The sequence below is a fragment of the Calypte anna genome, chromosome Z (assembly GCF_003957555.1).
Source record: "Calypte anna isolate BGI_N300 chromosome Z, bCalAnn1_v1.p, whole genome shotgun sequence".
NCBI lineage: Eukaryota > Metazoa > Chordata > Aves > Apodiformes > Trochilidae > Calypte > Calypte anna.
The window spans coordinates 54,835,202-54,852,879 of record NC_044274.1 but is presented as its reverse complement, the minus strand read 5'-3'; the positions used below and the strand labels follow the sequence as shown (position 1 = coordinate 54,852,879).

The 17,678-nt window shown below is 42.1% G+C and overlaps 1 protein-coding gene across 2 annotated transcripts in view; it reads right to left on the bottom strand.

The window, feature by feature from the left end:
• Positions 1 to 1,855: 1,855 nt before the first annotated feature.
• Positions 1,856 to 17,678, bottom strand: part of KCMF1 (potassium channel modulatory factor 1) — a 52,456-nt gene continuing 36,633 nt past the window's right edge. For both annotated transcript variants that reach the window (XM_030467004.1, XM_030467003.1), the window contains 4 exons: positions 14,481 to 14,582; positions 8,434 to 8,608; positions 5,585 to 5,867; positions 1,856 to 3,978 (listed from right to left, as the gene is read on the bottom strand). In XM_030467004.1, coding sequence (XP_030322864.1) covers positions 3,717 to 3,978; positions 5,585 to 5,867; positions 8,434 to 8,608; positions 14,481 to 14,582 — 822 coding nt within the window. In that variant the 3' untranslated portion in view covers positions 1,856 to 3,716. The remainder of the gene's footprint in view (positions 3,979 to 5,584; positions 5,868 to 8,433; positions 8,609 to 14,480; positions 14,583 to 17,678) is intronic.

The window sequence follows — 17,678 nt, the reverse complement described above, 5'->3', positions numbered from 1 at the left end:
AGCTAAGCACATGTAAGGAAGTCCTTTTTCTTAGGAAATGAAAGAATAAAATGGCCGCAAAACAGCCAGGCTTCCCATGTATGTGTGTGGCAAAGCAGGCTGATCCGAGACGTGAAGGTCAGGTACATCAAGAGGAAGAGGAAAGGAGGATTAAGTGAAGTAACCAGAACCCTCTTCTCCTGCCCAATGAATCCACTGCTTTCACTCATGTTCAGGCCTTCTGAGCTGCACCCCTGCCTTCTGGGACTTCAGGCTGATAACAGAGAATTGCATATACTTCTTCCCAACAGGGAATTGTCTCAGAACAGCAAATGTGTACATATTTGGATGTTCCTTTCTGGGCTAAGCTACAATGTCTTCAAACTACCTGTGACCACAACTCCAGGCTTCAGAGGAAGGTTTTACAAACCTTTCCTAAGGGTGTAGGGTGGAAAAAAAGAAGCCACCACCCCTCATCCCCTAAACACACCAGAGGGATGATGAAGGCAGCTGCAACAACTGCAAGTAAAACTCGAGGTGGATCAAAGTTAAAATGCATTTTCATTGTTTATCACACCCATCATGCATCTGTCTTTGGCACAAACCAAAGCAGAAAAAAAATAACAGGACCTTTGACTAAAGCTGAGCCCAAGTTACAAAAACAAGGCACAATTCCAAGTAAGCTTTCCATGGGCAGTCTGGTGAGCTTGCTCCCCAACACCCCAAACAATCTGTACTTTTTATCAACTGCCATAAAATTCTGGCAATGAGTATGCAGCCTTCAGCTTGCTCACTCCCCAGAGAGGCTCCTGGCACGCCTCAGGAGCTGAGCAAACCTCGCACCCGCTGTGCCCACAGCGCAGCCCCTGCTGCACCCAGAACAGAGTCCGGACCCAACCCCAGGCCCAGCACCTGCACGGGGGGGGGGGGCAGCCCGGGCTCTGTCCCAGCCCAGCTCCCAACCTGCACACCCAGGGAGCCTGAATTCAGCATCACCAGGGACGAGGCTCCCACCAGCAGCTACAGAGGTCAGAACACAGGCTGCTGCAGATACAGATTTCAAGGCAGGCCCTGACTTTACTAACGCTTCCTTTTCTGACACAGTGGTGTTTGTCTTGTGATGTGGTTTGCGTTTTTTGGTTTTTTTTTTTTAGTTGCTTGGAATTTTCTGACCTCTCACAGGGAAAAGGCAACAAAGCAGTAACCCCCTGGAGGGTTCTCCTGCAAAGCTCCTGAAGGCTTTTTTCATTGTAGCACGAAGCAACTTGGGAATTAGCACAAATACCTCCGTGACAGTGAAGAAAAAACACCTACTGCAAACAGGAGCCAGCAGACTGCTAGAATAAAACCTCCTTAGAAGCCATTTTCATATAATTCCTAAACCTAAAAAAACCCTGCAGATTTTAAGAGTTAATGTGTTCATCACACCCGTCATGCGTCTCTTTGGACAGACACCTGTCCTAAGAACAGCCTAAAAGAACACCTTTAAATTCAAGGGCGCATATATATATATTCAAGATTCAAATGTTCATGGATAACACTGGCTTGCTTTCTCTTCGAAGCCAGCAGCATGCAGCTGAAGTCATGCAATGCAAATCCCCTCTGGAGCACAGCCCTGGGGCACCAAGTAACAACAGACTGAGAAGTGCCCCTTAGAACGAGCACAGTTCCATGGAAATCGGGACTTGCCTACCTGTGAAGAGTTTAGTTACACACTCAGGCACCTGGCGAAACACGTGGTTGTAAAATGTGTTTACGTAAATCACACAGGATTTCTACACGAACTGGCTCAGTACACAGGCATTAACAAAGAAAGCTGCAGAATTTTTTGGAACAAAAGTGTTGGGGTAATTTATAAAAACCAAAGAAAATCAAGTGAACAACAGTCTTGAAAATGCTTTATTGAACCGTGTGTCTTATTGTAATGTGCAGAAGATGTGTTTGAAAATACTACAGCTTCAAAATTTTTTTAAATCCTCAACAATCAATAAAAAAGTCCCTACTGGGGGTAACTCTCAGGATAACCAGAGGCCTCATGTAAAGTTTCCCTTGAAACATTTTCTGTTGCAGAGACTACAAGAAAACAAAGCTAGTACTGCTCGATGTGGAAAGAACTGGGATTTGAGGATGTAAAAAACAAAAGTAATAGAACTTAAACTTCAGACTATGAGGTTGCTTCTTTTGCTGCTGTAATTTTGGATTAGCATACACAGTTCTGCTGTGAACACCAACTGGTGTTCAGGTCTGTAAATTTACTCTAAAATACTATCAATGCTGCAAGAGATGAAAAGACACAGAGAAAAGAGGGGGGGGGGGGAGGGTGAGGTGATAAAGATCTGGAAAGACACTGTTATGATATAAGCCTAGTTTAAATTTTCATCAGAAGCTGTGTGTACTTTTATTTATATAATCTAACTTTACATTCAAAAATCCCACCAAAGGAAAAATAAACCAAAAAACCAAGGGCAGGGGGTGAGAGAAAACCATACTTCCCCCGTTTTTTTTCTTCCCCAAACCAGTAGGGTTAACAGTATAGGCATGTAGGTGACACGATTCAAGTGAAAGGCTTTTTCAGCTTTTTTTTTTTTTTTTACCAGCGAAAATAACCAAAAGAAACAATAAATAAAAGGTGCTAAAGGTAGCATAAAGAATTAAATTGTAATATAGTGACAATCTGGGAATCCAAACCCTCAAGCTCTCCTGATACTGATAGGTCTCAGCAAACTATGAAGCACATACATAAATAACTCAAAATATGATTGAGAGAGACTGTGAAAGGCTTTTTACACTAAGACAGCATGATCCAGGTTAACTTTTTTTCTTTTTTTTTTTTTTTTTTTTTTTTTTTTTTTTTTTTAAACACAGTGAATATATGAATTGTCTACACCTGAATAAAATGTATTTAACAATTTAAAAAAATTTAACAACCACAAAAAGGAATAACTTTAAACAAAAGTGAACATCATTTGATTTCAGGGCACAGAAAAGCCCCTTGCAGTAGCTTCCAGCAGTGGGCTTACAGGTGTGTCTCCTAGAGATGCATAAAAGCAAGTTCATCACTGAGGTGTTGGCTGTCAGAGCAACACAAAGGTCACATACAGCAAAATGCCACACCCTGATCACAATATACCCCACTGCAGTTTCCATCCTGTCCAGAAAAAGCACATAGATATGTCATCCTGTGATGTATTATTGAAAAGCTACTCTGTGGCCACAAACTGCTAGTCAGCACTAACCTTTTTGTATCGTAACCTTTGAATAATGGAAGAGCTTTGGGGTTTATAGTTTTACTCCTTGTATTTAAATTTTTAAATGACAAGGTCACTGAAACTCATGCACGCTGCAAAAAACGTCATGCAGTAGTTAAGGTAAACCATCCAAGCAGTTTTTATTCATTAATATTCATAAATACACACAGCAGCTTCATTAGAGATTTTTCTTTTTTTTTTCCTCTTCAGTTTGAATGTGGAGTATTAGGAGAGCCTTTTGCATGTCAAGGTACAGAACACAGAGCTTTTTGCCCTGCACTGTAACCTACATTTACCTGCTAGAAGTAAAAATTAGTTAAGTGGAAATGATTATCATATATATCTTTTCTCTCTTTCTTTTGAATGTACACAATGTAACAAGAGTGACAGACCTGAAATTACAATCACCAAAACAAACCCAAGATAGTTGTTGTCCACTTTCATTGGCAAATACAGCACAGAGGACATTGTCTGCAAAGTGGGATGTCATCAAAGAGGAGGTGGAGGAGGCTCATTTCCTTTATTACTCTCTTTTAAATTTAGGTTTTCTAAAGCAACATCTAGAGGCATTATATCTACACAGCCCATAGCACCAAAATCTGCAATCTCCCCTCGCTCATCCTCATCTGAGGAGGAACTTTCTTCCCGCATCAAAGTGGACAAAAGAAGCTCCTGAACAAACAGGCTGCAGTCTGCCCGTTCACTTTCCATCGACTGACGCTCCGCTTCCGACATCTTCGGCTCATTCAACCTGCACAGCAACAAGGGAGGAGAAGACAGGCTGTTGGTGAAGAGACCCTTTCACTGATGGCACAACTGACAGGTGCTGAAAAGAGCTTGAAAGCCACTCCTTCAGGAAGTCCTATGTGCCCTTCAGCATCTGCAGCTTCGGGACTGCCACACCTCGGTGCAGTCACGCATGAAACAAACCACCCCTTCCCTGTCACCCCTGTCCCTACAACAGCATTCCAAGGGAGCGTAAGGCTACAAGGAAACTAAAAACTATTTGAGGTTTCCAGCTATTTAAGAGTCTTTTTTACTAGACACATGCCTGGTTTGTTTCTTGGACAACTTCTAAACTCACATATGCCACAAAACACAGTACTGCATGAATAAAGCCTAGGGATTGGCACACCACAACTCAGCCTTCCTTCCTCTGCTTCTCTGAGGTTACATTGTGTTCCATGACAGGAAAGGAAATCCCTCACCCCAGCTCCCGAAGTCACAAAATGTGACACTTGGAGGTACTTTAAGTTTCTCAAATAAGAATGAGTTTCTGATTGAAAGATGTCACATGGCGTTATTTTGCACTTAGATAAAAATGAGATTGACTAAAACCCACGTTTCTTGACGTAGGAGACATAGAATGTGGCAGGGGAGATTTGGGAAACAATTTTATTTTGCAAACACAGCCAACCTCCTAAAAGAACTAGGATAACACAGTGGGTAACTCCTCTTTACAATAATCCTGGTATCTAAGTGTGATTTCTAAACCAAGTAAGTATTCTGCTAATTAATGGCATCTTTTATTTACTTTGTTATTCACCCCAAAGTAAGCCCCTATTCAACCTTCAGCTTTTACTTTTACTAATTCCTATTAAGCAGTACTCTCTTCTGACTTTTTCCCTCTTCACTACACTCAAGCCTATGTGCTTGTATCGCTGGAAATATAATTGTTTTGTTCCAAGCAGGAGTGGAAACAAGCACAATTTAGTTAGGAATTACTCCTTTTGTTCTCACTGAAGTCGAGATGCAGCAACTGATGATAACCCATTGCTCAGGAGCAGACAGGCAATAGTTTTTTTGAGATGTTATAAATGCAAACAAAAGCTCAATATGTTTGTTCCAGGCAGAAGTCCTCTGCCTGGATACTTAAGTAACTTAGCCAAAATTAAAAACCAATCTCCTTCTCAAGGTTTGCAGAAATCCATCTTCAAATGTAATCCTTTAAACACTTTCCCAGGTGCATCAAAAATAGTACAGTGCACTTATGAGAGATTGCCTCTCTCTTTTGCCAACACTAGAACACATCAGGCTATCTGTGCAGTCAGCTCCTAGAGCTGGCTTCCCAAAAGCAGACTAATCCTCCCTGGGCCAGCTATAAGCTATATATTACCAAGTTTACTTTCATGCAATAAATGTGGATGAATTCCACATTCTGTGACCAATCGTTATAACTACTGTGGACATACTCCGTATGGTTAATTAGCCTGTTATATCTGGGATATATTTGATCAGACACTGGTTTATCAGGGCATGTGCCTAACTCCAAACACCTAAGTTTCATTGAGCTCTATGTCTCAATCAGAACTGAGGCTAACAGAAATGGTAAACAGTAAATACACAAAACAAGTTACCTCGTAAGAAGAAACTGGGAATTCTGAATAGTCTGCTGACTGTTCTCCGTGTTACATGTGTTGGTTGTTGTTGTAGACTGTGCCATAGTGGTGTTGACATTGATTGTGTTGGTGCGTCTGGTTGCATTACGTGCAGTCTCCAGTTGTTGTCTTGCTGCCTGTGCATGTTGTCTTTCCAACTGCAGTTGCATCTGCAGCTGCTGTAACTGAGAAGCAGAGGGGCCAGAGGAGTTGAGCTGTCCTCCTGCAGAACGCCTCACACCTGACAGCTGAGATAAAAGCTCTGCCAGAGAAGAGAAAGTTCCCATGATGAGAGATCTTAAATAAGAATTACACAATGGAACGAAAACACCCCAAATTCTAGAGCATCAAATTGAAAAATTAAACAGTGATAGAGCCCATGAACCTCTTGAGGCACCATTCAGTGTTTCAAAGGGTAAGGAAGACTCATCTATGCAGATTTACTCCAAATAAAAAGCCAAAATGTAATGCCTTCAGATTAACAGGTGAGCCAATCCACAGGGACTGACTGTCAAGTGTGACATCCTTTGCAGCAATCCTCTGAAACTTCAAGTCAAAATAGCAATGGACCAAAAAACTAGATTTGGCTTTGTTTGACGATTTTATTTTCTTCTCAACAAATGTCCCTCAAAAATGTCACCTTTCCAATATCCTTGAGGGGAGTTGTGCTGCAGCAAAGAGAAATTTTGTACTATAGCTTCAAGCATTTAATTAAAAACAGTTAATTAAGAAAACATACTAAAATACTTCCTCACATCGAAACTGAAGTGGGTCAAGCAGTTTTACTCCAAGAATTATTATTTCTGCCAGAAGTACAGAGAAGGCCTAACAATTAGAAAAAAACCTGTCAAGTCTTCCAGTTCAGAGGGATGGAATGCTTACAGCAAGCTTCACCCCAATTAAGTTTATATCAGCAGGAAATTACTGCTCAGTGCAACAAATTACTGTATAATCTCCTCTGCACCCTGTGTAGAAGGTATTTCTTATGTCATTTGCTTGCTGTACCTGATGCAAGGGCAGAGGAAATAGGGGATAATACTGCTCCTGCCCCATAATAGCTACAAAACTACTATGCAGGTCATGACTATCCTCCTCCCATTGCATTAAATACAATCCTCCTGAGTCAGGCTTTCTTTGATGGAATACAGCAAAATATAGTTGTTTTTCATGTCAGTAACTCTGGATGGCCAGGTCATTTTTACCAGAACTGACAGCAATACCAAGATTAAATAACTTTTAATTCCTTTTAAATTACTAGAAAATGCCACATGTAAAAAAAATGTAAAAAATATGTAAACTAGAAACAGACTATAAACTTTTTAAACAGAAAAATTCTGATTGTCTTACTTACTACTCCCATAAAAGGGAAGACACAAGTAACTCCCAGACAAGATTTAAATGTATGTTTTCTCACTTTAAGTTAAAACACAAGTTAAAGCTTGGAGTATAGAGAAACAGTATTTAGGAAACAGACCTGAGGCTGAGACTAGAGTATTCGTACAGGACACCCAGCTCAATGTGCAACTGAACTCTACATACAAAAGCACAGCTTCCACCAAAAAAAAGGTTCACCAGATTGGCATTTTCTTCCTCACATTAAATGCTGCTAAGTGGGAGGACCCCATGAGGCAGAAAACAAACTCATCAGCCACTCCACATTTCAGTGAGCTTCTGTCCTTTTAAGAAAACGGTGAGGGTTTGCTCTGAACGCTTCACAAACATCCTCCCTCCTTCAACTAAGTCTGCTCCTGTGACCCCACTTTATTTGTTTTCTTCTCTTGATGGGATTATTGAGTTAAATCAGGTCTCAGAGAGAGCCAGCAGGACACCAGAGCCAGCAGAAGGCAGTAAAGGAGACCAGGATTAAGGAAGGCAGTGGAGCCACAGCTCCTGTTTCACATAGCAATGCCTCATTAAGCTGGCTGGCTGGCTACTTTTCCTCTGAAGAAGGTACAACATGATAGCAGGGAGCTCCACTGTAAGCACTGTTCCTCCTTGGCATTTGAAGCAAAAGAAGATTACGGCAGAAATTCTGAGGTTTCCCTAGCACTTAACACGTACATAGAATACTGCATAAAAATGTTTATATTTTTCCTTAGGAAGAATTGTATTTGTGGTCAAAATTGTCTTAATTCCCTATTTTTAATTCCCTGGAAAAAAACAGTTATTTTCACATTGAAGCTAAACATCTGCCAAACAAGTTATTCCTGGGAATCCCAAAGACATAACTTAATTATTTTCTGTGGCTGAAAATGGTGGGCCCTTCTCACCCCACATGTATTTTCTAAACTTGGCCAAAATACACTGAAATTGTTGCAACAGTATGTTTATGTAAGAATTTACAGCTACACCTGAAAAAATGTGGTATTAGCAAGTATGGCATTCAAACAACAGTGTGAATGCACAATGAACATACTTGAGACATCTATTACTACTCAAGTTCAGCTAATCTTCACTGAGACAGATACTCTCCTTCATGAACAACTTTACCCACAGGGCAAATTAATGCAATAAGGTAGGTAATGGAAGTTAGACACAACCACTTGTAAAAATATACAACACCTGTGTATAGATTAGGTTTAAGAATAAGCCTTGTGCAGTCTAGAATTAAAAGCACAAGCCAAAGAGGCAGCAGTTTCAGCTTCAGCATCTGCATGCATAGGCCCAGTGACAACCCAGCCAAGCACATGGCTCCTCTGCAAGCAGCTGGGGATCACATCAACACAGACAACTTCACTACAGCAGAAAGCAGGGCAACTACTGTCATGCACTTTACTTCATCGATATTAGAAAGACAAAGGGGTAAAATTCATGGTTACAGCTCTTACCAGCTATAGGATCCATGGCTTCCCTATTGCTTGGAGAATACGAACTCTGAGAAGATGAAAGCCCACCAGGGGAACTGGTAGTAAAGTGCATGTTTGATCTACGTGCACGGGGACCCCCCAGGCCCCGGCCTGGGTGGAACATCCTACGTACGTGCCGAACACCACTGGATTCATCATAACCAAGATGTTAAGAAAACAGAACAGTTTGAGTATTAAGTTACAAAGACATTTAGTGGGTGAAATAATTGGGTACTCTTCTTCATTCATAAAATAATGGTTCAGCTTCTGAAGCAAAGCTAAGGTACACACTGTAGCTGTGCAACTAAGGTGCAACTGAGAGTTAGTGATCTAAACTCAATACAACCTATACTGAGGACAGTCAGACATTGCAATGGTCTCCAGGGGAAGTGGTGGTATCATCACAGTAGAACGTTTTAAGTCTCAGCTCAACAGCGTGCTGTTGACATATCATATAAACAACAATATTAGAAGCTTGGACAAATGATCCTTGAGGTAGCTTTCAACCTTTCAATCATTTCTATGATTCAATGATACTCAGCTCAGTGTTATGTACTCAGCACTGTGTACAGTGCTGTACTTCTGCTTTTTATGGTGTCTAAGAAACATCAGGCATAATTTCTTAGGTTTTTTAGATTGAAGTTTTCTACTCAGTAATCTGAAAACTGACAAATGCATGTACAGCCCATCTTATTAGAGACATAGGGATTTTATTCTTTCTCCCCAATTCTTATGTTAAGTACTGTAAATAATAAAAAGGTTTATTGCCATTCCTATTAAAAGTATATAAGTAATGTATTCCTTTTGACTTTTATACTTCATACTTCTATCCACAAAATTTCATCACTTCAATCTTAAAGAAATTGCAGGTTCTAGGTGTATCCACTACTTCTATCACATACTCTGTTTTACTTTTCTACTTTTGGCCCAAAATAAATGATTACTTCAAATTATGACAATGCCACTTTTCACTTTCCTTTTTCCCCATCTTCTCCATATATCAAATGCTTATACCTGAAGTCATACCTTTTATGTTTTCTCATATAAATCAGGAGACCATCAACAAATCACTTAGAATCATAGAATCATAGAATTGGCTGGGTTGGAAGGGACCTCAGAGATCATCGAGTCCAACCCTTTTACCACCATTGCGGTTGCTAGACTATGGCACCGAGTGCCACATCCAGTCTCTTTTTAAATAGCTCCAGGGAGAATCCACTACTTCCCTGGGCAGCCCATTCCAATGCCGGATCACTCTCTCCGTAAAGAAATTCTTTCTAATATCTAACCTAAACTTCCCCTGGCACAACTTAAGACCATGCCCTCTTGTCTTGTTGAAAGTCATCTGGCAAAAGAGCCCAAACCCCACCTGGCTACACCCTCCTTTCAGGGAGTTGTAGAGAGCGATGAGGTCTCCCCTGAGCCTCCTCTTCTCCAGGCTGAAGAGCCCCAGCTCCCTCAGCCTCTCTTCATAGGGTCTGTGCTCGAGTCCCTTCACCAGCCTGGTTGCCCTCCTTGGGACCTGCTCCAGGACCTCAATATCCTTCCTGAACTGGGGGGCCCAGAACTGGACACAGTACTCGAGGTGTGGCCTCACCAGGGCTGAGTACAGGGGCAAAATCACTTCCTTGGACCTGCTGGCGACGCTGTTCCAGATACAGGCCAGGATGCCATTGGCCTTCTTGGCCACCTGGGCACACTGCTGGCTCATGTTCAGCTTCCTGTCAATCCAGACTCCCAGGTCCCTTCCTGCCTGGCTGCTCTCCAGCCACTCTATCCCCAGCCTGTAGCGCTGCATGGGGTTGTTGTGGCCAAAGTGCAGGACCCGGCACTTGGCTGTGTTAAACCTCATCCCATTGGAATCAGCCCAACTCTCCAGTCTGTCCAGGTCCCTCTGCAGAGCCCTCCTGCCTTCCAGTTTATCGACACTCCCCCCCAGCTTAGTGTCATCTGCGAATTTGCTGATGATGGACTCAATCCCCTCATCTAAATCATCAATAAAGTTATTGAACAGAACTGGGCCCAACACTGATCCCTGGGGGACACCACTAGTGACCGGCTGCCAACTGGATGCAGCCCCATTCAGCACCACTCTCTGGGCCCGGCCCTCCAGCCAGTTCCTAACCCAGCACAGGGTGCTCCTGTCCAAGCCACGGGCTGATAGTTTTTTCAGGAGGATGCTGTAGGAGACGGTGTCAAAGGCCTTGCTGAATTCCAGGTAGACCACATCCACAGCCTTCCCCTCATCCACCAGGCGGGTCACCTGATCATAAAAGGAGATCAGGTTGGTCAGACAGGACCAGCCCTTCCTAAACCTGTGCTGGCTGGGTCTAATCCCTTGCCCATCCTGCAGGTGCTGTGTGATTGCACTGAGGATGATATGTTCCATGACCCTGCCAGGCACTGAGGTCAGGCTGACGGGCCTGTAGTTTCCTGGGTCCTCTTTCCGGCCCTTTTTGTGGATTGGCGTGACATTCGCCAACTTCCAATCATCTGGGATGTCCCCAGTGAGCCAGGACTGTTGGTAGATGATAGAGAGAGGCTTGGCAAGCTCTTCTGCCAGCTCCTTCATTACACTTGGGTGGATCCCATCTGGTCCCATAGACTTGTGGGGATCCAAGCATCTCAGTAGGTCACTGACTGTGTCCTTCAGGATTACAGGGGGGCTGTTTAGATCCATGTCACTTTCTATGAGCTCCAGAAGCCATCCGTCTTCAGGGTAACCTGTCTTTCTGCTGAAAACTGAGGTAAAGAAGGTGTTAAATACCTCAGCCTTTTCTTCATCTTTGACAACTATATTCCCACCCGTGTCCAGTAAAGGATGGATGTTTTCCTTGCCCCTTCTTTTGCTGCTGATGTATCTGTAGAAGGACTTTTTGTTATCCTTCACAGAGGTGGCGAGATTCCGTTCACATTGTGTCTTTGTCTCTCTAAATTTTCTATCGACGTGACTTAACAATATTCCTTAATTCCTCCTCAGTAGTTAGCCCTTTTTTCCATAATTGGTAGGCCCTCCTCTTAACCCTAATTTCTTTCAGAGTCTCCCAATTCAGCCAGACTGGTTGTCTTCCCCACCGGCTCGCCTTTCGGCACACTGGGACAGCCTGCTTCTGTGCTTTCAAAACTTGTTCCTTGAAGTACGACCATCCCTCCTGTACCCCTCTGTTTTCAAGGTCTGTTTCCCAGGGTATAATCTGAACAAGTCTTCTGAATAGGCCAAAATCTGCCCTCCAGAAGTCCAGCGTAGAGGTCTTACTGACAACCCTTCTTGTATCCCTGAATATTGAAAACTTTATTATTTCATGGTCGCTAAGTCCCAGGCGTCCACCGACCACCACATCTCCCACCAGCTCCTCTCTGTTAGTGAAAAGAAGGTCAAGCGAGGCTCCATCCCTGGTGGGCTCATTTACTAGTTGGAACAGGAAATTATCCTCTATACACTCCAGGAATCTCCTAGACTGCTTCCTCTCTGTGGTGTGGAGTTCCCAGCAGATGTCTGGTAGATTAAAGTCGCCCATGAGAACAAGGGATGACGATTTTGAGACATCTGCCAGCTGCCTGTAGAATAATTCATCATCCTCATCATCCTGATTGGGTGGTCTGTAACAGACTACCCTCACGATATCAGCCTTGTTGACCTTCCCCTTGATTCTGATCCACAGGCACTCCACCTTATTATTACAGACTTCAATTCCTACACTGTCAAGAGACTCCCTAACATATAGGGCTACCCCTCCACCTCTCCTACCCTGCCTGTCCCTTCTGAAGAGCCTACAGCCATCCATGGCAGCACTCCAGTCATGGGAGTCATCCCACCACGTTTCCGTGATAGTGACTACATCATAGTTTTCCTGATGCATGATGGCTTCCAGCTCCTCTTGTTTGTTGCCCATGCTGCGTGCATTGGTGTACATGCACTTTAGCTGGGCTGCTGATTTGTCTCGTACCTTGGGTAGACCACCCTTAGGCTCCTTTCTGGAGAGCCCAGTTTCAACCCCATCCCCCTTCAAACCTAGTTTAAAGCCCTCCTTATCAGCCTCTCCAACTTATACGCTAGAGTCCTTTTCCCCTTGTTATTTAGGTGAAGCCCATCTGTTTTGAGTACACTAGGTAGTATGGAAGTTGTCCCGTGGTCGAAAAACCCAAAGTTCCGCTGGTGGCACTAATCCCTTAGCCACCTATTGATCAGATTAGTTTTCCTAGTTCTCTCCTCATTCAGGTCTTCTATTGCTGGAACCGAGGCGAACACCACCTGTGCTCCTGACCCATCAACTAAACGACCCAGTGCCTTGAAGTCCTTTTTAATCACCTTTGTACTTCGTCCAGCAATGTCATCACTGCCAGCCTGGACTACCAACAGTGGATAATAATCTGAGGGCTGAATTAGTTGGGGGAGTCTCCTACTAATATCCCTCACCTGGGCACCGGGAAGGCAGCAGACCTCTCTGTGGGATGGGTCCGGTCAACATATAGGGCCCTCAGTTCCTCTCAGAAGGGAGTCACCAACTACAACTACCCTTCTTCTTTTCTTCGTAGCTGTAGTTGTAACCTGTCTGGTAGAGAGGGGGCGAGCAGGAGACCTTCCCGAGAGATCTTCCTCTTGTCTGGCCTCTGCCTCATTTTCTGAGTCCAGAGCCTCAGAAATTCTCTCACTTAGAAATTCTTTTTGTCAGAAGGTAAAGGACATACCTTGCAATGGCTGCACTAAGTTGATAACAAGAAACACATGCAGCCTTCCTTGACAACTTAAGAAAAAACATATCCTCCTCCTCAGTCTCATTCCATCTCTGCTGAAGGGAGAAGCTGGCATGAATCTGCCTTGGTGGGTACCTGGCCATGGAGAAACTCCCTGAACAGCTGGGACCAACCTCTCATGGCCAGAGCCACTTAACTCAGCATCCTGCTCCTCTCAACTGTCCAGAGCTCTGCTCCTGTCCCCAGGGAAAGGTGAAACAGAGATAATTGCTTTTATCTGCTTCGTACTGTTCTTTGCATTAAGTTACTCCTTTGCAGAGCCAATAAACACCCAAAATTCCTTACACTGATACAATCACTGTGTAGTAATTCGCATGCATTTAGTCTGTCCTGAACTTAAAGCATGGCAATACTAACACTTAAATGAAATCAAATACAACCATACTTGAAATGGAGCCATCTCTTTAAATGCTGCATCCCTTAAGAACTCCAGTTGCCAGGACTCAGATTGTTGTTCTTTTCCTTTTTAAAAATCATACAAACAAAAAAGCCACTAACAAAGTAATAGTCTTTGTGTCTGTTTAAATGAGACACTAAGGAATACTTCAGAGATATTACTAACTGTAGGTAAGCTATATAGCCTGTGATTCATTAAACAAAAATTCCAAACCAAAGTGTTTAATCATTTCACCCTACGGAAAAAAATAAATCAAAAAAATAAAAATACTGCTAGAACAAAGACAATTAAACCAAATAGTTCCAGCTCTTCAGCCACCAAGCACAGAGAAGTCTGCATAGCCTGCTGCTAAGGTAACTGAAACAACACCCTTGATTCCAGGAAATCTGAAAGGTTTCAAAGTTATGTTGCAAAATGTCAGTAACACTATGAAATTATGTTATTAAAACATGGTGTTAGGAGTAGTTAAGCAAGTTTAAAATTATTCATCAAAGTCAGCTGAGCTTGAATTATCCTTAGATCATAATGATCATGTCAAAAATACTTACAGCACAATAATGAACCTGGATACATAAAGCAGCATGAAAACTATTGAGCAGGCAGGATGAACCCGTGCAAGGAGAAAAACCTCTTGGTATCAACGTTCTTCAAATGTTTTTGTTGTTGGAGCAAAAAGTACTGTCCAGTATACCTACAGTCTATTAAAAATATGGTATTTACACTTTTAACTAGCAAATGAACCTTATTTTTGACATACAGATCTTTAGCAATTTAAGTTCCATGAAAACCAGAGGTATGACCCTTTGACTTTAACAATCAAAACAAGGTGTCCTGGCTACTAGATGAAACAGACTCTGCATCAACTTGGAAAGGATATTAAATCTCTAGGAGCTCTGTGTTCCAGTGTAAGATGAGCAGCGAAGTCATCTGTGACATGATTTGGATCCCCTCCAGGTAATGCTGCACATATTGGACAAATCTGAAATGACAAAGTAAGAAAAAGAAACCTCCATGAATTTTACACAAAAAAGAACTTTTATGATTGAGTCAATCAATATATGTTGATTCTTACACTTTACAATAATGTTTTAAGTATTCACAACGCTTGGAGAGCTAAGTATTCAAAAAACCCAGAAAATTTATTGAAGTGCAGACATATTAATTTAGAGATATTTTACTGTAAGATTTTCTGAATGCTATGAAACCAGAGACATAATTTTCAAATTCAACTAATTAGTCTTTTTATACCAATTCTGCCACAGAAAGTAGTCTGACAATAGATGCTTATTATTTGCTTGTTTGACACTCATACCAGCAGAGGAATCAGAATGAAACCACAGTTTCAAACTACAGGCTTGGCAGAGACGGGCTGACCTCCATATCTGACCTCCACAGAGCAAAGACATTTTATTAGAACATATTTTTTAAAATACAGTAAATACCCAACTATGCCAGCATACCTGGTTGCTATGAAACCAGAGACAGAATTTTCAAATTCAACTTGAAAATTAGTCTTTTTATACCAATTCTGCCACAGAAAGTAAAGTCTGTTAATAGATGTTTATTATTTGCTTGCTTGACACTCATACCAGCAGAGGAATCAGAATGAAACCATATAAATAGTTGTTGAAGTTTCAAACTACAGGTTTGGTAGAGAAGGGATGACCTCCATATCTGACCTCCACAGAGCAAAGACATCTTATTAGAACATATTTTTAAAAATATAGTAAATACTCAACTATGTCAGCATACCCTGTAGGGACATAGGAGTGGATGTATATTGGACAGATGGCCCATAAACTCATTTGTAAGTTGCTTAATCTTCAAGAATGTGTTTCATATCAACAGCAGAAAACACCTTCAAAGCAAATTTTTTTTTTATTTAGGCTACTCCAAGGAAGTAGAACCCTAACATGAGAAAGACAACACACTTCTGAAAGAAGCAATGCAAAATAAAGTTCTTCTGCTAACAGGATACAGGTATTACGAATTGTGCATATTTGCCTGAAGAAAGACAGACCTCAGAAAAACATCAGCTAAGAGAAAGTCATAAACAACAACAAGGAGGGAACCTATGTATCCCAACTATAATTCTAAACATGAGTTAAACTTAGAAGAATTCACTGACTGGGAAAAGCTACTGAAGCACTGTTAAACACAAAAATTTAACTACGCATAAGCTTTGGCAAAATAACAACAAAGACTGCAGCACCACTGATTAAGCATGACACAGCTAAAAATCATTATTACTAGAACATGCATGAACAAATGCAGAGGAAAGTAAAACACTGTCAGAAATTTCTCCTGATGTTAGGATCATTTGTATTAAATAATCATCATGTTACCCTGAATGATGTATGAAAGATGACTACAAGCTTGGAATTCAAACACTCGCAGAACACCTACTAGTTTCCAGAACTGTGCTTATATTAGATTAACACTACCTCCCTATTTACATACAAGGTAAATATTTTAAGTGACAGTTTTTCTGTAGCATCAAAAGACCCTCAAAGATAAAACAGAAACCATTCCAACTGCCTCAGATTATCTGTTTCACTGCTGCAAAATAAGCTCTCCTCAATTTCATCAGCACCATATCAACAACCTAATCCTTAGAGCTCATGTACAAGGAGCCTGGTTACTGCCCTGCAAAACATGAAGTTGCTGCAGTGCAATATAATAGAGGACAGTCTATGTGTCTGTTCTGAAATGAGACTCAAAGATGATATTTGATAAAGTTCCGTAAAATGTTTTGTCTTTATCATACCAACCCACTGCTAGCTGAATGCTGCATTTTATTTGGAACAGCTGACTGAAACCCCACAGCAATAACAATAATCATCATACTGACAGCCAGATTCTTCTGCATTTACCTTATAATGCTTATGATTACCCTTGGACATTTACTGGTGAAGAAATACTGGTAATTACTGAGGCTTTAATACTCACCCAAACCTTATAATATTTTCTTCCTAGGGTGTAACCTTAGAGACTTAAGCACAAAACTTGGGACTACTCTCATAGACACCAGTAAAATTTTTTATTAAAATACCAAGAATTAAAACAGTCACCTGCAAGGACCTCTCCAGGACCTCAACAAGCTGGTGTACCTCTCCAAACTGCCTGTATGCTAAGACACAAAGCATGAGGAGTAACTATTGGAGATCTGCATGCAGTTGTAGGGCTATGATCTTTCTGGGATCACAACAGACATGGTGGGATGGCTCCCATGATTCGTGTGTTGCAACGGAGCAATACAGGCTCGTTAGAAAGGAGAGGAAGAGACCACTTTTGAAGAGGAAGAGGGGCTTGCTCTTTAAGTGACAGAGCAGTTGGCATATCATGAAGTTCTGCCTGGGGTGGGAGAAAAGCAGATGGTGAACGTGCAGGTTGGGATTAAAGAGAGGACAAGCAAAGGTGACATTATAGCAGATGTCTCCTCAAACACAAACAGGAAGCATATAGAGATTTAGAGGGACCTCAGCAGGCTGGAGAAATGGGCCCAATGAAGTTCAACAGGAGGAAGTGCAAATGCACTAGGGAGGAACAACCACACCAGCACACACTGGAGGTCACCAGGCTAGAGTGGCTTTGCAGAAAAGCACCTCGGGGGCCCGGTGAACCATGAACCAGCAATGTGCTCTGCAGCAAAGAAAGCTATGGTGTCCTGGGCTGCAGTAGGAAGAGCAGTGGCAGCCTTTAGGTGATCTTTTGCCTCTATCCAATACTGGTAAAGCCACATCTGGGCTCTGCATAGAAGGAAGGCATGCACATACTGAAAGAATCCAGCAAAGAGCTCAAAGATCATTATGGGACTAGAGCATTTCTCCCATGAGGAAAGGCTAAGAAAGCTGTGAGTGCTCAGCCTGGAGACGAGCAGGCTCAGGAGGAGATCTTACCTCCTGATAAATACCTGAAGGCAGGCCAAAAGGACTACAGAGACAGGCTCTTTTCAGTGGTAACCAGTGACAGAACCAGAGGCAGTAAGCACAAATTCAAACACAGGAGGTTCTTTATGAACATCAGAAAATATTTCTTCACTGTGAGAGTGACTGAGCACTGGCACAGGCTGCTC